At 48.1% G+C, this 22,889-nt stretch overlaps 1 protein-coding gene across 1 annotated transcript in view; it reads right to left on the bottom strand.

Annotated features, from left to right (window-relative positions):
* The window catches only part of LOC115474547 (adenylate cyclase type 5-like), a 561,227-nt gene that overhangs the window by 49,823 nt on the left and 488,515 nt on the right, over positions 1-22,889 (bottom strand). Inside the window, exon 15 of the mRNA XM_030210051.1 lies at positions 8,316-8,491. Within this exon, the coding sequence (XP_030065911.1) occupies positions 8,316-8,491 (176 nt within the window). The remainder of the gene's footprint in view (positions 1-8,315; positions 8,492-22,889) is intronic.

The raw sequence follows: 22,889 nt of genomic DNA, 5'->3' as shown, positions 1-22,889 counted from the left end.
TGGTACTGGATTAAATATGAGATGTGTAAGAGCCAAACTGGAAGACGACAGGGCCTGGAATAGCCTGCCCAGCAGAGGTGACGGAGGCCTGCATTTTGCTCGTATTTAAACATATGATAAAGACGTTTAATACTTAAAATGCAAACAAATCTTTTCCAGAGACAGGGAAGTGGTAAAACTAGAGGTCAAGAGTTGAGGTTACAGGGTATTAGGAGTAATACTTTCCACAGAGAGGATGGTCAATGCCTGGAATGACTCCCAGGGGAGGTGGTGGAGACAGAAACAGTGACAGAATTGAAGAATGCATGGGATAAACACAAAGAATCTCTAAATAGAGGATGGCAGGAGACCTGCTTATATGGCAACCCCAGCTGTGAGGAACTAAGGCTTGTGCCAGGAGGACTTCTACGGTCTGTATCCTGTGTATGGCAAGACAGGTCAGGATGGGCTGGAGTGGGCAGGAACAGCAACTCCAAGTAGTTGGGATGTAAGGACAGTGCTGGGCAGACTTCTACAGTCTGTGTCCTGAAAATGGGAAAAAGAGAGATCAGGATCAAGTATACATACTTTATACCAAATTCACTATTGGTTTAATCATGAATTGATAATATGACTGTTGGGCAAACTGGATGGACCATTTAGGGCTTTATGTGCCATCATCTACTATTTTACTATGTTTGAGTCAGATATTTATTACTAGAGAAAGGAATATGGTTGAGAGTCTGATGGGGCATAGGACTTGTAAGAACCAAACCGGAAGATGGCAAGAGCTGAAACAGCCTTCAACCAGAGGTGGCGAAAGCCAACACCATGGTGGAATTTAAACATGCTTGGGACAGGCATTTATTGGTAATGGAAGGAATAAGGATGAGAGGCTGAGTGAAAGATACGGGGAGCTGGTACTGATTTCCGTATGTGAATTTATAGGAACATCAACCCAAAATGATAGATAACCAGAGAAAAAGACAGCAGAGGAGACTGGATGGACCAGCTGGTCCTTGTTTGTTATCATCTACTATTTTACAGCAAAAGTTGACTTTTAATAAGGAGTTAAGGAGTGACACCCTAGAAGCAGTCGGGCCTCTGTAACTGGCATTTGGGGCATATCCTTAGCAACTTGGGCTTGTATAAGTGGGCATAACTTGGTCCTTTTTTTGTTTCCATACTCTATGTCAGGGGTGCACATGTCGAGCCCTCAAGGGCTGCAAGCAAATCAGGCTTTCAGGATACGCCCAACGAACATCTACGAGACAGATCTGCATACAATGGAAGTGGTATATATGCAGATCTCTCACTTAGCCATCTCTCTCCTCTTCAATCCGTTCAAAATTCTGCTGCACAACTTATATTCTACCAGTGTCACTATGCTCATATTAGCCCTCTCCTCAAGTCACTTCACTGGCTCCCTATCCGTTTCCGCATACAGTTCAAACTCCTCTTATTATCCTATAAGTTCATTCACTCTGCAGCTCCTCAGTACCTCTACACTCTCATCTCTCCCTATGTTCCTCCCCGGGAACTCCGTTCACTGGGTAAATCTCTCTTATCTGCAACCCTTCTCCTCCACTGCTAACTCCAGACTCCGTTCTTTTTATCTTGCTACACCATATGCCTGGAATAGACTTCCTGAACCAGTATGTCATATACATACATCTGGCTGTCTTCAAATCTGGGCTAAAAACCCACCTTTTTGATGCTGCTTTTAACTCCTAACCCTTACTCACTTGTTCAGTACCCTTATTTTATCATCCTCACCTTAGTAATTCCCTTATCTCTTATTTGTCCTGTTTGTCTGTCGAGCAGGGACTGTCTCTTCATGTTCAAGTGTACAGCGCTGCGTAAGTCTAGTAGCGCTATAGAAATGATAAGTAGTAGTAGTAGATCTCTCCCATGCATATTCATTAGGGATTTCCTGAAAACCTTGCCTGTGTGTGGTGCTTTAGGACTGAATGTGCATACCCCTTGTTCTGTGTCACTGTGTGAAGCTCTTCCAAGCATATCTGGCAGCAGAAATTGCAACGAATTGCAGATCAGTAGTACATTAAACCATGTAAAGCAGGGGCGTATCTGCGTGGGGCCTCAGGGGCCTGGGCCCCGGCAGATTTCGCCCTGGACCCCCCTACCGCTGCCAACCCTCCCCCTCCATTGCTGTCGCCTACTTCGCTGGCGGGGGATCCCAACCCCCGCCAGCCGAGGTCCGCGTCCTCCTGCCGCTGCCGGCTGCCTTTAAAAGAATTCCGTCAGCTGGCGGGGGACCCCCAACCCCCGCCAGCGAAGCCGAGGTCCTTTCATTTCTTCCACTAAAGCTGGCGCCGAAAGTTTCTTCTGAGTCTGACATCGCTGCACGTTGTACGTGCAGGACGTCAGACTCAGAAACAGAATGAGCTTCATTCGGCTTGGCTGGCGGGGGTTAGGGGGTCCCCCGCCAGCTGACGGAATTCTTTTACCGGCAGCGGCAGGAGGACGTGGACCTCGGCTGGCGGGGGTTGGGGTCCCCCGCCAGCGAAGGTAGGCGACAGCAACGGCGGGGGGGAGATTGGCAATGGCAGCGGCTTGGGGGGGAGGGGGATCGGCAATGGCGGCGGGGGGGGGGGGCTATAATGTGCAGCGGCTGGGGGGAGGGGGATCGGCAATGGCGGCGGCGGCGGGGGGGGGGGCTATAATGTGCCCCCTCACTCTGGCCCTGGCCCCCCCCTACCGCCGCAGTTCAGATACGCCCCTGATGTAAAGATAATACAGAGTGTAAAATACAACAACACATGGGACAGGCTAATTTTCCTTATTTAGGGGTCCTTTTATTAAGCAGCGTTAAAAAGTGGCCTGAGCTATGCCCAGTGCGGGTCTTTCCCATACGTTAAGACCACTTTTAGTGCTGTCAGGAATTGGCTCACCACATGCTAATTGATAAGCTCACAGCAATGTAGCTGCGTTAACCGATTAGCACAGAACATGCCTACTCTCTGCCCCCAGACCTGCCCCCCAAGTATTTTTTAGCTTGTGAGTAGCACACACAGAAGCCTGAGCGTGCCCCAGGGTAGTGCATTTTAACCTGTGATAAGCATGTGTGGTAATGGCGGTTAGCACATCTGGGTTTAAAAAGGGTTTGGGCAAGTTCCTGGAGGAAAAGTCCATAGTCTATTATTGAGCTGGACATGGCGGAAGCCACTGCTTGCCCCGGGATTGGTTGCATGGGATGTTGCCACTAATTGGGTTTCTGTCAGGTACTTGTGACCTGAATTGGCCACTGTTGGAAGCAGGATACTGGGCTAGATGGACCATTGCTCTGACCCAGTATGGCTATTCTTATGTTCTTACTGCAGCTTAGGAACCTGGCATAAATCTAGTTCAGCACAAAATTGTTGTAAGACACCACACAGCCTGGCTGGGGGCCCTATGTTTTACTAGAACTGGGTCTGCTTGGCTACATCAGCCCAAGGACTAAGCAAAGAACTTGTAAGTGCAATGATTATTTAGATTAAGTCTTCAAGCAGAATGGAAAAAGTTAAGCCCTGTGACTAACAGAGGCAGAAAGAGAATGTTCTGCTGGCAGATCTGTGCTTGAATAGGGATGTAGACTGCCTGCACTTAGAAGCTGATGTCATTCTATTATAAATGCACAGCAAACCTTAAAATACGTCAAAATAATAACACTGGGAGAACTGTAAATCCTTCAAGAGGTTGAAAAGAGAAAGATTTCTGTGGCTGTCATTTTGTTCCAGTTAAAGCACTGTACAACAGAAATCCAAGCGTGGGGTCCGAAAATGACAAGACCATTAGGCTTTGCATGCTGCCTTCCTTTTGCAATATCACAGCCCATCACTGATCACAGAATTTACCCTTGTTCCCCCAGATAAGGATCCTGTGAGCTTCTAGCAGAGTCTCTTGAACTCTGTTAATCTTTTTGCTTCCATCACCTCTGCTGAGAGGCTCTTCCATGCATCCTCCACCCTGTCTGTGAAGAAATATTTTCTTGTACCCACCCACCACCCCATTTAGTCTCATATCAGGGCCCCTTCTACTAGAAAAGTGCTTGTCTTTTAACTCAGCACTGTGTGAATAGCAGTCGATCACATTCCTCCTTTCCATCCTCTAGGATATACACGCTTTCACCTTTAAGCCTCACTAAGGTTTATGGGCCTGGCTCTCAAGCTTCAATTCTCAGAAAAACACTCATAAATTGCCTGAATGGGCAAAAAGTAACCCCAGATTCTGTATATGGTGCTCAAAATTGTGTGTGGAAATTTGGGCACGTGCCTAATTTCTGCATGCAATTTAATTGAAAACTGAACCAATTAGCACCGATAATTGGGCGTTAAAAATCAATTATTGGCACTAATTGGCAACAATTAGGATTTACGTATCTTGCTAGATGCTATTCTATAAAGTTGTGCATGTAAATTCTTACACATGGATCTGAAAAGGGGGTGTGGCCATGGGAGGGATATGGGCAGGTCATGGACATTCCAATAATTTGCACACAGTGTTACAGAATACACCTGATCCGTGCCTAATTTAGGGGCGAAGATTTACATCAAGGTTTCAGTTAGTGTAAATTCTTGCACATCAAAGTTTGATGTGGATCCCGGCACTAAGCACTATTCTACAAATGGAGCTCAACTCAGTGTCGTTTAAAGAACAGTGCTTAGCGCTCAATTTGTCTCGGTGCCATTTATAGAATTTGGTCCTAAGTGTAACTCACCCAGGGGCGTATCTGCGTGGGGCCACAGGGGCCTGGGCCCCCGCAGATTTCGCCCTGGACCCCCCTACCACAGACCCTCTCCACCTCCCCCTCCCTCCCGCCCGCCCGCCACCAACCCGTCGCCGATCTTTGCTGGCGGGGGACCCCAAGCCCCCGCCAGCCGAAGTCCTCTCTTCCGTGCAGGATGCAAGTTGCAACGCTTCCTGTTCTTCTGAGTCTGACGTCCTGCACGTACAACGTGCAGAACGTCAGACTCAGAATTTGGAATTCAGTCTGACGTCCTGCGCGTTGTACGTGCAGGACGTCAGACTCAGAAGAACAGGAAGCATTGCAACTTGCAGCGGCGCAGCCTGCATGGAAGAGAGGACCTCGGCTGGCGGGGGGTTGGGGTCCCCCGCCAGCAAAGGTAAGTGACAGCAGCGGGGGAGGGTTGGCGGCGGCGGGAGGGGGTGGAGAGTGTCATTGGTGGCGAGGGGGGGGGGTCCGGAAATGGCGGGGGGGGGGGGGGATCGGTGGCGCCGGGGGGGGGGGCTAAAATGTGCCCCCTCCCTCTGGCTCTGGCCCCCCCTACCGCCAGAGTCCAGATACGCCCCTGAACTCACCCCAGGGAAACTGGTACATTGAGAGTGTCTGGGTGAGTTTCCGCAGGGGATTACTAGAGGTGAGAGCACAGTCCGACGGGCACAGGCAGGAAGGGGCTAATATGATGACAGGCTACTAGGGGTGGACCCTGGTTGACATTTCTGCACTTCCGAGTAATATGTTGTTCTGGTTATGGAATGATATATGAAAAATGATAGATGATTTACAGTGAGTTGGGACTGGGGGATGTGGTGAGTAGGGATAAACCCTACTGCCAAGCTGAGCATGAGGTCTTTGGTTGCCCAAACCCCCTGCCAGGACCCGTGCAGTTAAGGGGGTATCCCGCTCTGTATTAAAAATAGGAGCTGCTATTCTAAACAAAGGGAAATGTGGTGACTCTGGGGAGAAAGAGAGAAACCCCTGCGAGTGAAACAGGGAGGCAACCTGTTTGGTCTGAAGATGGGTGAAGAGACCAACATCAGTAGGAGAGGACGGACAGGGAGGTCTGGTCCTTGGTTTGGTCTAGCAGCTGAGGAAAAGTCCGTTTGGAGAGGTTTAAGGCAGACTGCAGCCCTGGGTTGTTCTGCCAGGTGGGATGGGTCAGAGCCGCTAGACACCAGACGTCCGGTGGCGGGAAATGAGGAATGGACTAAAGAATGAGTTAAACTGCAGTGCCATAACTACAGAGTTTTGTGACAGTTGACAAGATTTGTTTATCTGGATTCTTGCATTTCCTATTAGAAAAGCTCAACATTTTTTTTCTAAAAGAGATCTCCCATTGTGTGCATGGATTTTGTTGTGTGACTGATGGAGAATCTGAAAAGGTGGTGGCAACCACCGCCCCCCCCCAGCCTACCATGATTTAGCTCAACCCTGGCCTGCACCCAGCACATCAAACTTAACACTGATCCTGGTCCAGGTGCCAAACCCAAAGAGTTTAGCCGGCATCCAGAACTGCCATGAGCTGGACCAGGGTTACACAAGTGTATCCTTTTTTAAAATTAGAACTTTAATGGATTTTCAAAGTGAACATACAAACATAGTTTTGCTTTGAAAATTATCCCAGAAAACATTGTTTTCTGTTTTTGGGTGGAAGTTTATAAATGGTGCCTAAACTCAGGTGCCGAAAAATTGGGTGCTAAGCTAGTATTCTATAACAGCAGAGGTCGTTGCCAAATCTGTTACAGACTACTAGCACAAGTCAGCTGTTATGCACCAAACTTTAGGAGTGATCACTAATGCCATGTCTATGGCTGGTGTAAATACTGGCGCCTAAAATGATAAAGGGGACGGAACAGACACAAGTTAAAAATTACAAAAAAAATCAAGTTCAAAGAACAGTTCTAAAAAGCATCAAAATCACTGGTGAACATCAATATCAAGAGTGGCACAAACAGCAGCGCACTTAAATCCAAAGGAACTTAGCTCAACGGAGGAGAAGAGGCATCCAGTCTTGTCAGAGTGTCCATCGACTCCCTGTCGAAACTCAAGCAGAAGCTCAGCTAGACAACACACAACTGACCATTCTTCTCAACTCCTTGTCCATGATCACCAACTAATCCTAAACTCCTGTTCTTCGAACTTGATTTTTTGTCATTTGTAACTTGTGTCTGTTTCAGACTGTAAGTGTTTAGGCATTTTTTCCAGGTTTTTTGGGAACAGTTTACTTTTTCTCCAGTTCGTGGAGTTTTTTGTAACTGTTCTCTTTTTCCTGGATTATAGTTATAAATGGCCAATGATAATAAAGTTGGGACTCGGTTTGGAGGCTAAAGGTTGGCCCCATTTTTTGGTGTGCCATATGATGCTCTGGAAGCTTTGAGGCCTGTGTATGTTTGTTGATAATAACGTTTTTTAAGGCCCCTTGCAGTCGGACTCAAATATGAGTTTTTAGCATTTTCTGAAAATTATCCTCCACAACTCAAACAATGGTATTTGCTGACCTGGGATTTCATAAAATAAGCATGAAGGATAATATTTACTAGCTAGTGATAACTAAAATGACACATTCATATCTTTTGTAAGCCTTCTTTTTTGACCTGGTAGCTTCTTCCTGCTCCTCTGAGACTACAACATAATTGGAACCAGAGCTGGGATCCTGGAATCAAGAGCCTGGGGTCTTGTCCCCTGTTTCACATCACAAGACAGTCCAGTGCTCTAATGATTCCTCAGAAGGGTTCAAAAGCTTCTGCATTAAGCTGAAGCCTGGTGTGTGCACAAAACAACCATCTATCACCCTCTCTTACTGTTCATCCTCCTACAGTAAACTGCATTGTCATCATATAAGTTGACCCACCATAGGGAGTGATGGAGGCCTACCTCTTCAGCCACTATGAAGCTGTGAATTGGATAGAAACAGGTGGAAGAGCTCTTCTGTTGGTTGAAGGTGTCCTATTTGTTATGAGACTGAAACGCTAAGATACAGGCAGGGCAATTCTAAAACTGGGTACCTGCAGTTTGCACATAAGTGCCGGAAAATTAACACTTACACACCTAACTGCACTAAGTGCTGGTTTATAAGGTAGCATGAAAGTGGGCTTCATGGGCAGATCATGAGAGGGGTATGGCCAAGTCTCCAAATTACATATGTAACTTATAGAATATTTTAAGTTCCGTGTGCTGCAGGCGCACTTGGGTGCACTCGTTGATGCCTGCCATTGACCTGGCGTAATTGGTCATGCCTAAATATAGACATACCAATTCAGATTTACATTAGTATTCTATCAGCATGTCTAACTGGAGGTGCCAAGATGTAGAACCTGAACTCACAAAGATCTACTAGATTCCAGATTTTGCAAAGCAAGTTATCCCGAGCCTAAGTCAAACCATGGAGTCCTGACTATCACTCATTCTGACAGTAATCCTTTTTGGATGCGACTGGTACAACGGAACGTTGCAACTAATTGGGTTTCTGCCAGGTACTTGTGACATGGATTTGCCACTGTTGGAAGCAGGATACTGGGTTAGATGGACCAGTGGTCTGATACAGTATGGCTATTTTTATAACATTTACAGTAGTGGGGATTAAGCTACTTACATGACGTTAGCCATCACAAGGAGATCTGCGTTGTCAAACAGGATCACCTCCGGCACTTCCACAATGATGACGTAGCCAAATTCAATAATCAACATGAGGACCAGTTTCCCAATGCAGCTGATCTGAAGAAACACGGAGCAGGCCAAAAGGCTCAAGAGGACGCAGTAGGAAAAGTACTGTGAAAACAAAAAAGGAATATCGTGAGCGAGAAAGAGAGGGCATTCACTGCTGGTTGAGAAGTAATTTTAAAGGGCATTTCCAAGAGTAAGGTAAAATTATGTATCATACCTGATAATTTTCTTTCCCTTAATCATAGCCGATCAATCCATAGACTAGTGGGTTGTGTCCATCTACCAGCAGGTGGACATAGAGAGCAATCCTTTGCCTCCCTATATGTGGTCATGTGCTGCCGGAAACTCCTAAGTATGTCGATATCAAAGCTCCATCCGCAGGACTCAGCACTTAGAGAATTACACCCACGAAGGGACACTCTGCCCAGCTCACCACCGCTGAAGCGGGGGAGGGGAAATATTCCAGCGCACCACCGCCGGGGCGGTGGGCGGGAAATCACACCCGCTGACGCGGGGGGGAACTGGCTTATCCTGCTACCGCAACCGTGGGGGGAGCTGGCTTACCCTAACACCGCCGAAGCGGGGGGGATACAAAGCTACCCTACAGCCGCACGAAGCGGGAGGGAGCGCCGGCATAATTTAGTTATCAATCCAGCCACCGCCGAAACGGGGGGAGAGGAAGCAGCAGTTCACTGTAACACAAAATCGTCTCAACTCGAAGAGACTTCCATTGGAAGAACTTGAACACGAAGTCCTCGTGAACAGGAAATGAAGACTGAACTTGAACCTGAAATATAACCAGAACACAAACAATACAGATATCTGGGAGGGGCTATGGATTGATCGGCTATGATTAAGGGAAAGAAAATTATCAGGTATGATACATAATTTTACCTTCCCTATCATCAAGCTGATCAATCCATAGACTGGTGGGATGTACCGAAGCAGTACTCACCCAGGGCGGGACATGGAAATCCCTGAACGCAACACTGAAGCCCCAAACTGGGCCTCGGCCTGAGCCGCCACATCCAAGCGGTAATGTCGTGAGAAGGTATGAGCCGACGACCAAGTAGCCGCTCTGCAAATCTCTTCCAAGGAGACAGACCTGGACTCCGCCATCGAGGCTGCTTGCGCTCTAGTAGAGTGTGCCTTCAGCTGAATAGGCGGAATCTTTCCCGCCACCACATAAGCTGACACGATCGTCTCCTTGACCCAACGTGCCACTGTAGGCTTAGATGCCTGTAGACCCTTACGGGGGCCTGCGAACAGCATGAACAGATGATCCGACTTCCGGAAATCATTGGTCACTTCCAAGTATCTGATGATGACCCGTCTAACATCCAGGTATTTGAGCGCAGGGTACTCCTCTGGGTAAGCCTCCCTACGAAAGGAGGGTAGGTAAAGCTGCTGATTCACATGGAATCGAGAAACAATCTTGGGCAGGAAGGAAGGCACTGGGCGAATCGATACTCCTGCCTCAGTGAATCGCAGGAATGGTTCTCTACACGAGAGCGCCTGGAGCTCGGAAACTCTTCTGGCTGATGTGATAGCCACCAGGAAGACTGCTTTCAACGTCAGGTCCTTCAGCGATGCCCTTGGCAAGGGCTCGAAGGGCGGCTTCTGCAAGGCCCATAGTACCAGATTGAGATTCCACGTAGGCACTATCGAGTGCAGAGGGGGGCAGGTGATTAACTCCTTTGAGGAAGCGTACTACATCCGGCTGTGAAGCCAGGGAAGCCCCCTTCAGACAACCCCTGAAGTAAGCAAGAGCCGCCACCTGGACTTTCAGCGAACTGAGCGACAGGCCTTTCTCCAGCCGCTCTTGCAGGAACGCCAACACTGAAGATATTGGAGCAGTGAAGGGCGATATAGAGCCTGCCTCGCACCACGACGCAAAGGTACGCCAAACCCTGGCGTAAGTGGTGGAAGTAGAGCGCTTCCTTGCTCTCAGCATAGTGGCGATGACCCTGTCTGAGAAGCCCTTCTTCCTCAGCCGCTTCCGCTCAAGAGCCAGGCCGTAAGACCAAAGGGGGAGGGATCCTCCATCACCACGGGACCCTGATGTAAGAGACCCCGTTCCGCTGGCAGCCGCAGAGGACCGTCCACCGCAAGTCTGACTAAGTCCGCATACCAGGGACGTCTGGGCCAATCCGGACCCACCAGGATCACCCGGCCCGGCTGCTTTGCCACCCGGCCTAGCACCCTGCCCATCATGGGCCAGGGCAGGAACATGTAGAGAAGCTCCTGTGCCGGCCACTGCTGGAGAAGAGCATCGACTCCCAGAGATCGAGGGTCCCGTTTCATGATGTCCAAGAACGCCCGAGCAGACAGTTGCCACTCTCCCGGATCCAAGGTATGGCGACTGAGAAAGTCCGCCTTGACATTCATGACTCCCGCAATGTGGGTCGCCGACAGCTGTTCCAGATTCGCTTCCGCCCACAGGCATAGCTTCATGGCCTCCTTGGCTAGAGGGGCGCTCCTGGTACCTCCCTGGCAATTGACATAGGCCACAGCCGTGGCATTGTCCGACAGGACCCGTACAGGCCTCAGCACCAGTACCGGGAGAAACTCTAGAAGCGCCAACCGAATGGTTCGGAGTTCCAGGAGGTTGATGGACCATTTCGTCTCTGCAGGAGACCAGAGCCCCTGCGCTGTCCGTCCCAGGCAGTGGGCTCCCCAGCCCGTCAAGCAGGCGTCCGTCGTGACGACAACCCACTCCGGGGTCGTAAGAGGCATTCCTGCGGACAGCTTGCCTGGTCTCAGCCACCAGCTCAGCGCCTTTCGCGCCGCTGGATCCAAAGGAAGGCGTTTGGTGTAATCCTCCGAGACTGGAGTCCACCGCCGCAGAAGAGAGTGCTGTAGTGGTCTCATATGAGCCCTGGCCCAGGGCACCACCTCTATCGTGGCCGTCATGGAGCCCAACAGCTGCACATAGTCCCAAGCCCGAAGAGTAGAGGAGGCTAGGAACTGGCCCACCTAGGTCTGAAGCTTGACGCTCCGGTTGTCTGGCAGGAACACTCTGCCCACTTGGGTGTCGAATCGAACTCCCAGATACTCCAGGGACTGCGTCGGGTGCAGCTGGCTTTTCTCCCAGTTGATGATCCATCCCAGGGAGCTCAGAAGAGCAATGACCCTGTCTGTAGCTCTCCCGCACTCCGCATGGAAAGGGGCTCGGATCAGCCAGTCGTCCAGATAGGGATGGACTTGCACTCCCTCCTTGCGGAGGAAGGCCGCGATGACCACCATTACCTTGGAGAAGGTCCGCGGAGCCGTAGCCAACCCGAACGGGAGGGCTCTGAACTGGAAGTGTCGGCCCAGCACTGCAAAGCGCAGAAAGTGCTGATGAGGCGGCCAGATGGGAATATGTAGGTAAGCTTCCTTGATGTCCAGGGAGGCCAGGAATTCTCCCTTTTTCACCGCAGCTATTACGGAGCGGAGGGTCTCCATCCGGAAGTGCCGCACTTTCAAGGCCTGATTGACTCCCTTGAGGTCGAGAATAGGCCAAGCAGATCCTTCTTTCTTTGGCACCACAAAGTAAATGGAGTAGCGCCCCTTGCCAAGCTGATCTACTGGCACCGGGACCACCGCGCCCGGGCAGATCAGGTTGCTCAAAGTCTGCTGCACGGCAGCTGCTGTGACCTGAGACTTGCAAGGAGAGTTTACAAACCCGTCTCTTAGGGGTCGGCAGAACTCTAGCTTGTAGCCGTCTCTGATGACACCCAGAACCCAAGCGTCTGAAGTTACCCTGGTCCACTCGCCCAGAAACGAGGACAACCTTCCTCCTATCTGCACTGGGCCATGGACCAGGTCCCCGTCATTGGGTACGCGACCCTGGGGGCGGGCCGGAGGATGAACCTCCGGGACAGCGGTCCCTACGAAAGGAATACTGCTTGGGGGAGAAGTTCCGTTTGAAGGAAGCGGAGGCAGAGGAGGCCGACTTGCCCGGGCGATACCGACGGGTTTCCTGGAATCGGCCCTTAGAGGAACCAGGGCGGGCACTGCTGGCCTGAGTCCTGACCTCCGGCAACCTCTTGCCCTTGGACGTGCCGAGCTCCGTCACGATCTTGTCCAGCTCGTCCCCAAAGAGCAGCTTGCCTTTAAAAGGCAACTTGGCTAGGCGAGATTTAGAGGCATGGTCAGTCGACCAGTGCTTAAGCCAGAGCCACCACCGCGCAGACACTGTCTGAGCTAAGCCCTTGGCTGAGGCTCTCAAAACATCATACAGCAAGTCTGCCAAGTAGGCAAAACCAGGGTCGGCCATTCCGCCCTCCAGGAAGGGTCCGAGGGGGAAGCCCGCTGCAAAACAGTCAGGCACGCCCTAGCCACGTAGGAGCCGCAAACCGAGGCTTGCAAACTCAGAGCGGCCGCCTCAAAGGACGACTTTAAGGCTGCCTCCATTCTCCTGTCTTGGGCGTCCTTCAGGGCAGTGCCACCTTCCACCGGCAGCGCCGTTTTCTTAGTCACGGCAGTGATTAAGGAATCTACCGTGGGCCAGACAAAAGTTTCCCGTTCCCCCTCAGGAAAGGGGTACAGACGGGACATAGCCCTGGCTACTTTCAGGCTCGCCTCAGGGGCGTCCCATTGCGCTGAAATTAAGGACTGCATGGCTTCATGAACGTGGAAGGTTCTAGGCGGGCGCTTCATTCCCAGCATAATGGTGGAGCCAGTAGAGGCTGAGAGAGGGCCTTCCTCCGGAGAGGCAATCTTCAAAATGCTCATGACCTGCACAAGCAGGTTGGGCAAGTCCTCTGAGTGAAAAAGCCGGGCTGCAGAGGGGTCGTCCGCTCCATCCGAGTGAAGATCAGTCTCTTCCATCGATTCCGCTAAGGATCTCTGGGAGAACTCAGACACGCTGCTGTCATCCACATCAGAGGAGACTGAGTCCCCCGAGGGTGGAAGGTCCACCCGAGGGCGCTTAAGTATAGAGGCCTCATCACCCCGATCAGAGAGGTGGGCAGGGGCAGTGTTCTGCATAAGAAAGGCTTGATGCAGCAGCAAAACGAACTCAGGGGAGAAACCCCCCAGTCTGTGCATTTCTGCAGCCTGTGCTGCGGCCCTAGAGGCGCCCTCCATCTGCGCTCCCAGTAGCGGGGGAGAGGCGTGTTGCGCATCCAAAATGGCGTCTGGCACAAAACTCTGAGAAGGAGCCACGCGGGAAGAAGGGCGTTTTAATTTCGCCGACTTCTTACTGTCGCCCGATTCAAGGGCGACCAAGCTATTAACGTCTCCCATCTTGAGGGCGGCCCGCGAAGAAGCCGACCGAGCTGCGTGGCCAGTCACGCCCGGGAGGGCGGCCAGCGGGGGATGGGCGCCTAAGGCGGGAAAGGCCGCCGCGCCAGAGGAAAAACCGGAGAACTCTCCCGGTTCCGAAAGGGCGCCCAAAAAGGGCGACTCTACCTTTGATCCCCCCGCTTCCCTGCTAGGCGCACGAACGCGTTCCGGGGAGCATCTTTTCGCGCCCTTGCCATCCAAGGCCATAGCCACGTGGAGACTGTTTGGGGAACCCCCTGCCCGCTAGGAAAAGGTAAAAATTACCTGCTTCTTGCTCCGAGCAGCGACGACTTGTTCCAGTGAGCAGCTGCAAATGGACGTCCTTTTTGAACGTTTAAAAAAATAAATAAATATATATATATATATATTTTAAACGGAGCCAGCGGGAGGGGGGAGAAAAGGAGGGACCTGGCACCATCAGGTTTGCACTTGCTCAAGAAGAGCCCTCAACCCCAGGTACTCAACAAAACCTAAACAATTAGGCTTGGAGACCTAGCCAGAGCTGCTGCTGTGTGACCACACACCTGCTGAGATAGAGAACATACTTAGGAGTTTCCGGCAGCACATGACCACATATAGGGAGGCAAAGGATTGCTCTCTATCTCCACCTGCTGGTAGATGGACACAACCCACCAGTCTATGGATTGATCGGCTTGATGATAGGGAAAAGTGTTTTACGTACAGAAATAGCCTTTCATAACATTGGCCGGAATTCATTCACATAAACCTATGTATGTACAGCCTGTACCCTACAGGCAGCAGAATGGGGTGCGCCACTGTTAATATTTTGCTCAACACAGCATCAGCAAGTACACAGTGTCTGAAAAACAAGACCCCTTAAGTAGTTTCAAATACATTGCAATTGTATGACCTTCAAAACCAGGGGCGTAGCCAGACCTCGCTGGGAGGGGGGTCCGGAGCCTGACGTGGGGGGCACTGTTTAGCCGCCCTCCCGAGCCCCCGCCGCCGCCACATTGGATCCCCCTGCCAGCAAACCCCTTGAACCCCCCCTCCCGCCACCAACCCTCCCCCGCCGTCGCCACTTGCCCTGCCACTGCATCAGATACCTTGTTTGTTGGCGGGGGTCCTCGAACCCCGCCAGCCGAAGAGAGTCTTCTTCAGCGCCGGAGTAGCGCCTTCATTCAACTAAGTTCCTGGTGTGATCAGCTGTTTATGACGCCTTACGTCCTGCACCGTGCGTGTAGCCCAGTGCAGGATGTAAGGCGTCAAAAACAGCTGATCACACCAGGAACTTAGTTGAACGAAGGCGCTACTCCGGCGCTGAAGAAGACTCTCTTCGGCTGGTGGGGTTCGGGGACCCCCGCCAGCAAACAAGGTATCTGATGCGGCGGCGGGGTGGGTGGCGACAGCGGGGGAGGGTTGGTGGCAGGAGGGGGGTTCAAGGGGATCGTCGGCAGGGGGGCAGGGCCTAATCTTCGGGGTCCCAGGACCCCTCAGGCCCCACGTAGCTACGCCACTGTTCAAAACACATTAGTATAATGGGGTTTTTCTCTTAGTTAATTCATAATTTGTGTTCGAAGTGTCCTCCTCACTAAGTCTTCAACGCCACTGAGCCGTTGGCTTAATGAATTGTGGGATCTCATTAATTAACAGTGCGACTGTTTCGCGAGCTCCATGCACTGGAGCTCTATCCTGTTGAAAAATAAAGTACTCAGAAATGTCTTGAATTTCAGGCAGAAGTTTCTGCTTCAGTAGGACATTTTTGGGTTATTTGGAAAAATGTTGGAGGTCCCATTTTTTCTGGACACCATGCTTGGGGACAGCGCCAGAGGTTGTTTTGTTTGGTCTCTCCAACCAGGTGATCTGCTACCCCCTGCTGTTTGCACATAAGATTATCTGTCCTGAGTGGAGGCGTAGCTAGAGGTGGGAGTTAGTATTTGAGGGCATATCTTATCAAACACACACATATGTCCTTTGTGTGTACTAAACAGCAGGGGTGTAGCCAGACACCCAACTGAGTGGCTCCAAGAATCCTGGCTCCTTATCTCCCTTCCTCCCCACCTGGCATCTCTCCTTCCACTCCCCTCTATGCGACTGATCTATTCCCCCAGCCCCTTTGTATCTTTCCAAACCTTCAGTTCTTCACTGGCAGCAAGCAGCGACTCATAATCACTGCTCACACTGGTCCAGAGTCTTTCCACTGACCTGGTCCCACCTATGCAGAAATAGGAAGTTGCATCAGATGGAAGGCACTGGGCCAGCAAGAACAGTGGGAACGAGTCACTGCACACTGCCGGTAAAGCACTGTAGAGTTGAAAATGTGGTGGTAGTGGTGGGGGGAGGGTTTGGGGGTGGAGTTGAGAGACGCCGAAATGTCTGCAAGAGAGAAGAGGGGGATATGCTGGGAGTCTTCAACTGGTGGGGCTTGGGGATCCCTGCCAGCCACATCAGAGATGAGCCACTTCTGGATGGGCCTGTGCCCACACGGGCTCACCGGTGGCTATGCCACTGCTAAACAGCCAAGTGTAAATGTGTGCTGGTGATTTCCATGGGATAATTCTCAAAGAGAAAGTAATGTATACTTTGGCTTTGAAAACTGATGTCACTTGTGCACCTACCTAAGACCAACACAACAGGATTACTACACTGGGAATGGGAAGACTCTAAACCGGATGGTTTTAAAAAGTACAGCTGATCACTCTATTCTCCTAATTCTATAATCTTGCACAAACAATTGTATATTTACCCCTAATTCTATAAAAGTAACCAAAAATTGGGTGTGCAAATTTAGGTGAATTCCACACCTCTCTACACATGCAATTTAATAGCCAATTAGTGCCAATAATTGGCTTTTTAACAAGCAATTATTGGCAAAAATTAGATTTAATTGGGACTTACCTGCGTCAAGTTAGGCATGGAACCCACATTTAAAATTTACGCGTTGCCTGAAAAAGGGGGTGCAGAAATGGAAGGGTCATGGGTGTTTCGGGGTGGATCAAGGGCATGGTTTTGAGTTATGCTCGTAATAGTAGAATAACAATGTGCTGCACATAAATTTAGGCATGGGTATTTGCACCACATTTTCATTGGTGCAAATGGCGGCACCTACATTTACATGCGACCTCTCCGCTTAAGCATTAATTCTATAAAGTGCGCCAATTTATGGGCGTAGCTTTTAGATTACTGCTTACAAACAGCGCCTTAAGTTGTGTGCCCTAACTTGGCCAAATGGCCAAATTGCATGCACAACTTAATTGATTAACAAGCCAGCCAGCGCCAATAGTTGGTACTTAACAACCAATTAGAGGCACTAACTGGGTTTAATTAGGATTTAGGTGCACAACTTTCTAGGCATACTCTGTAATGTGGTGCGCATACATTCTAATATGTACAGCCAAAAAAGGGCATGGCCATTGGCGTGGAATGCGCAGGTCGTGGGAGTTTCAAAAAACTTTGTACACTATTATGGCATACACCCGATCTGCATATAAGTTTGGCGCAGGTATTTAGACCTGGCTTTAGGTGGCCTAAATGGGTGTGCCTAAATTTTAGTCGCAAGAATGACCGCTAAGCGCAAGGCTTTTTTTGAGCGGGTACTTGGGGGTACTGAGTACCGGCACCTTTTCCATTGTCTGCTAAAATTGACCCATGGTCCCCAAGTTTTAATGAAAGAGTTGAGCCCCTGGGTGCAGGCGGCCGGCAGGACTTACCGGACAGGGCAGGAACTGAATACCAACTAGGCTGAACAGAGACTGAGGGTCAGAGGGGAAAGGAATATATATGGGCAGCAAGGCAGGAAACTGGGCTAAGAGTCACAGACAGGCAAAACTACACAAAGCAGGAAATGGACAAGCTAAAGAACAGGAACTAAAGCTGACAAGCAGCCACTGAAACAGGGTACAAACACTAACAGAAAAGAGACAGGACTGAAAGCTGCAGAGCAGCCACTAAGCACGAGACACAGACAAACAGAAACTAGACCAAGAATACAAACCAGAAACAAGACTAAGAAATAAGCAATAAACCTAAGCTAAACTACACACAGACTAACTAGAATCAGACAAGGAACTATACAAGAAACCAGACTAGGCAGAAGTACAACAAAGCACCAACAAACCAGTGACCTTAGATGATGCAAAGGCAAACACAGAAGTTTCCAGGTGATTAATAAAGCCCATCAGTTGCTGAAGCTCAGATGCAGGAATCACAAGGCAGCTACGGGTGCTGTTCAGGCACAAACAAGAAAAGCAAGTCTGGCAGCCGGAAGATCTGGACCGGACTCGGCTGAAGTCTGGAACGGGTGACAGTCCATAGCAGCCACCGGTTCTGGCCACCAGAGGGCGAGGTGAGCACAAACAAGGAAACATTCACATACGTGACAGGGAGGGACCCTTGCCACTCTCCCTAGGTTGATTTCTTATGATAGGGAGAGAGGAGGAGTGGTGGTTTGGGGCATAACTGCTTACATGAACTGCTGGGGAGTTTGAACCCTTTTTGATCTACCGTGTTTGGAGAATTACTTTGCATAACTGCTATACATGAACTGCTGGGAGTTTGAACCCTTTCTGAACTGCTGTGTTTGTTTTGCCTAACTGCTGACATGAACTGCTGGGGAGGGTTTGAACCCTTTCTGGAGCTACCGTATTTGAAGAATTACGTTGCATACCTGCTATACATGAACTGCTGGGATTGTGAGCCCTTTTTGAGCTACTTTGTTTGAAGAATGGCTTTGCATAACTGCTTTATATGAACTGCTGAGATTTTGGAACGTTTTGGGTTTTTTTTGTCTTGTTTTGAATACTATGCTGTTGAACTGCTATGCTTCTTGAGAAATGTTGTGGTGGGAACTACCTTTGGAGGAGCAGTTGACACAAAGGGATTACAATAAAGTATAATGATCTGACCTTGTGGATTGCCGTGTGCTCTTTAGCAGTGGATTACAGCACACAGCTCAGCTAAAGGGCCGAGGGACTCAAGAGTCTCCTGGTGCAGGAGACTTTTCCAAGAGTCTCCTGGTGGTGGAGACCTTACAATACGTTGTGGACAGTCTGTGGTCGGAGTCGGCATTTATGCAGTTAACTAGATAAGGTAATCAGACAAATCCAATCACATAAAGCACAGTCCTACTTTTGTCCGGTTTCACTTATCTAGTTAAAGGTTGAATACTGACCCTTAACGGGATAAAGTGCCAGCTATCCGCACATGCCCAGATAATCAATGCTGGTGTCTGGACATGGCCTGCATTGAATATCTGGGCATTAAACTAAAAAATTGCTCACCACCACCAGCTGTATATTCACCCCTACATATACAATCTGAAGCCATCTAAGTTAGACAATTTCAAAGGATACATTCTCCGTGCAGGTGAGCATTGACCTTGTGGTGTATAAAGCAGTGCTTGGTTATCTCTCATTCCTCCATCCCTGATGCTCTGAGTGTTACTCAACAGCCCATTATCATCAGGCTTGAATTGCAATTTAAATTCAACCCTCCCACCTTTCTAATTCAACCTGTAAGCTCCTAGCCATTAGGGTAGCACTGAAACATAGAACAAGACAGTAAATAAAGACCATACGGATCATCTAGTCTGTCCAATTTCATTCCATCTAGTCTGTCCAGCTCATTTCTGGCTTTCCTCTCACTTCTTCATAACTAGGGATCCTCTGTACTTATCCCATACTTTCTTGAATTTATATAGGGTAAATAACAAGAAGAATACTGTGAATCATAAATATTACAACCTGTAGATTAGGAAGTGGATTGGTTGCTTCCATCACTGATGAACGAACTTACCAAGTAAGTTTTTAGCAGTTTACAAAATACGAGATATTCAGTTGTGTGATGTAGTTGTTTGGGATATCTTTTCTAGACCTTTCTTTCTCCTGAAAAAGATTTGCTTACTTATACTTTTCTGTTATCTGGATTGTCTCCATCATATCTCCTATTTTTCCTCTTCTCTAGGATATACATATTTAGACCTGAAAGTGTCATCTCATACGTCTTTTATTTATTTACACGGTTTTATTATTAACATTACTGCAGAAAGTGAAATCCAATCCGATATCCAAGCCAGACAGCAATTACACCATAAAAGTCTCATAACATTCTAGCAACTGCAGAAATCAAGGCATAACTATTACAATGAAATCATATTAAAACAACAATCATAGAACCCAATGATATATCACAATAATAAAATAAAATTAATAGCGGAATTAGAAACAACCAGCCTTTAAAAGCAGGACTGTGGGTTGACGGCCAAGTACTGAGTTGTTTACGAAATGAGAGTCAATGCTTCCTAATCTGAATCTTGTGAGACAATTTATTTCCTGCCCCAGGCACAATACAAGAGAACACCCTATTGCAGACAGCAACTTCCTTAATCCAGAGCATAAAGGTATTTTGTATTATCAGAAGGCAAGTGGAGATATATGGATACAACTTTTCTTTCAAATAAATGGGACCAAAGACATTAGTAGCTTTGAAAATAAGGAAGAACATCTTAAACTGAGCCCAGCTTTGAACAGGGAGCCAGCGTTCTCTTGTAGGAATAGAGTTACCTGTCCAAAATGCCAGAAGCGGCAGCATTTTGGACTATCTGCAAATGTCTTAGTACATTTACTGGAAGGCACCAATGGAAGACATTGCAGTAGTCCAACTTTGATGTTAGTGCTGTGTAGATCACAGTTGCCAAATATTTGTTCATAGACTAAGGCTTAACATTAATTTTAATTAAATTAAAATGGGAAAAGGCACTCTTAGAGAAGAATTTAAGGTTTTTTTTTTTTTTTTACTAAAGATTAGTTTGAGTTATCTGCAGCAGGGCTCATAGGAATAAAATGGGCCCTGCTGCAGATAACTTGAGCTAAGCTTTAGTAAAAGACCCCCTTAGTGATAAGAGAACAAAAGATCAGCCTCCACATATAGCCCTAGACCTTTTTACATAACAATACGTTTAAGACTTATAGAGGTGTATTTTCAAAGCACTTAGACTTACAAAGTTACGTGGAGGGGCACAATTGAATGAAAACGTCTATCTCCATGGGCGTTTATCTCCGAGAACGGGTCCGTGAAGGGGCGGACTGAACCGTATGTTCGAAAAAAAATAGACGTCCATGTTTTATTCGACAATGTGTGAGCTGGGCGTTTTTGTTTTTCAGTGATAATGGAAAATGAAAGCGCCCAGCTCAAAAACGAATAAATCCAAGGCGTTTGTTCGTGGGAGGGGCCAGGAGTCGTAGTGCACTGGTCCCCCTCACATGCCAGGACACCAACCGGGCAACCTAGGGGGCACTTTTACAAAAACAAAAAAAAAGGTAAAAGAGCTCCCAGGTGCATAGCACCCTTCCCTTGTGTGTTGAGTCCCCCAAATCCCCCTCAAAACCCACTGCCCACAAGTCTACACCATTACTATAGCCCTAAGGGGTGAAGGGGGGCACCTACATGTGGGTACAGTGGGTTTGGGGGGCAGTTTGGAGGGCTCCCATTTACCAGCACAAGTGTAACAGGTGGGGGGGGGATGGGCCTGGGTCCACCTGCCTGAAGTCCACTGCACCCCCTAATAACTGCTCCAGTGACCTGCATACTGCTGCCAGGGAGGTGGGTATGACATTTGAGGGTGAAAATAAAAAGTTGTGAAACGGCATATTTTGTGGTGGGAGGGGGTTTGGTCATCTGGTCATTTAGGGCACTTTTTGGGGCCTTATTCGTGGAAAAACAGGGTCCAGGAAAAGTGCCCTAAATTCTAGCTACAAACGCATACTTTTTTCCATTATCGGCGAAAGGTGCCCATCTCTCCTCAGCCGATAACCACGCCCCAGTTCCACCTTCGCCACACCTCTGACACGCCCCCGTCAACTTTGTACGCATCCACCACGGAGTGCAGTTGAAAACGTCTAAAATCGGCGTTCGATTATACCAATTTATTCGTTTTTCTGAGATAAACGTCTATCTCCCGATTTGGGTCGAAATCTAGGCGTTTTTCTCTTTCAATTATAAGGTGGATAGTAACCTATGGAACTTTGTAAGTCTAAGTGCTTTGAAAATGAGCCCCCTGGCCCACATTTACCTTTTTAGTTCTATGCGGGTTACAATACCTTTCTTAAATGTCTAGAACATTTCCTAGATAAAACATATGATCTATGTCAACAAACCTAATCAAACAACAAAAATTAATCATGAAGTTTTTTAGCATCAAGAAATTGTTGGAATAATAAGGGCTTTAATTTTTTCTGTCCTATATGGACACTAGTCCCAAAATAGAACAAAAATAAAATAATTAAAAAAAAATCATCACTGAAACAAAATTAATGAAACAAAGCAAACAAAAAAAGGCCCAATAAAATAAAAGCAAAACAAAATAAAATAAAATAAAATACACATCTCTAATCACTACCTTCCCTTCTGCTCTCCCTCCTCTGGCATCACCACTTTCATAAGTACATAAGTATCACCATACTGGGACAGATCGAAGGTCCATCAAGTTTCAAACTGTGCCCAATCCAGGTTATAAGTACCTGGTAAGATCCCAAAACAGTACAAATCATTTTATGCTGCTTATCCTAGAAATAAGCATTGGATTGTCCCAAGTCCATTTTAATAACGGCTTATGGACTTTTCTTTTAGGAATCTACCCAAAACGTTTTTAAACCCCACTAAGCTAACTGCTTTTACTACAATCTCTGGCAACGAATTCCAGAGTTTAATTACACATTGAGCAAAGAAATATTTTCTCTGATTTCTTTTAAATTTACTACTTTGTAGCTGCATTGCGTGCCCCCTAGTACTAGTATTTTTGAAAAGAGTAAGCAAGCGATCCACATCTACCAGTTCCATTCCTTTTTTTTTTTTTTTATTATTTTATTTATATGTTAATCATTATTTCACAACAAATTATGAATATGCAATAGGCATTGACAAGGAAATAACAAAACAAAGAATATAGTTTAAGGCCTGTTCGTCCACAAATTAAGAAATTGATCCCAAGAATCAAAAATTTATATTTACAAAGGCAATAAAAAGAAAAACCTCCCTTTGCATACCTCGGGGTTACTGATCCCAGCCTGCTATTATGGAGGGCACATAACATTCGTATCTACTCTAGCATCAAGAAATTCCTTTAACTGTTTAGGGTCTACAAATTGAAACTGACTGCCCTCAAGCATCAAATTACATATACAAGGAAAACGTAATATAAAGTTAATCCCCAATGCCAACGCTCTAGGACGCAGATCTAAGAAAGCCCTGCGTCTAGCTTGAGTAGGCCTTGAGA

This window comes from Microcaecilia unicolor, chromosome 7 (assembly GCF_901765095.1).
Source record: "Microcaecilia unicolor chromosome 7, aMicUni1.1, whole genome shotgun sequence".
Classification (NCBI taxonomy): domain Eukaryota; kingdom Metazoa; phylum Chordata; class Amphibia; order Gymnophiona; family Siphonopidae; genus Microcaecilia; species Microcaecilia unicolor.
Note: the sequence above shows the minus strand (reverse complement) of the source record. Positions and strands in the feature narration are given on the sequence as shown.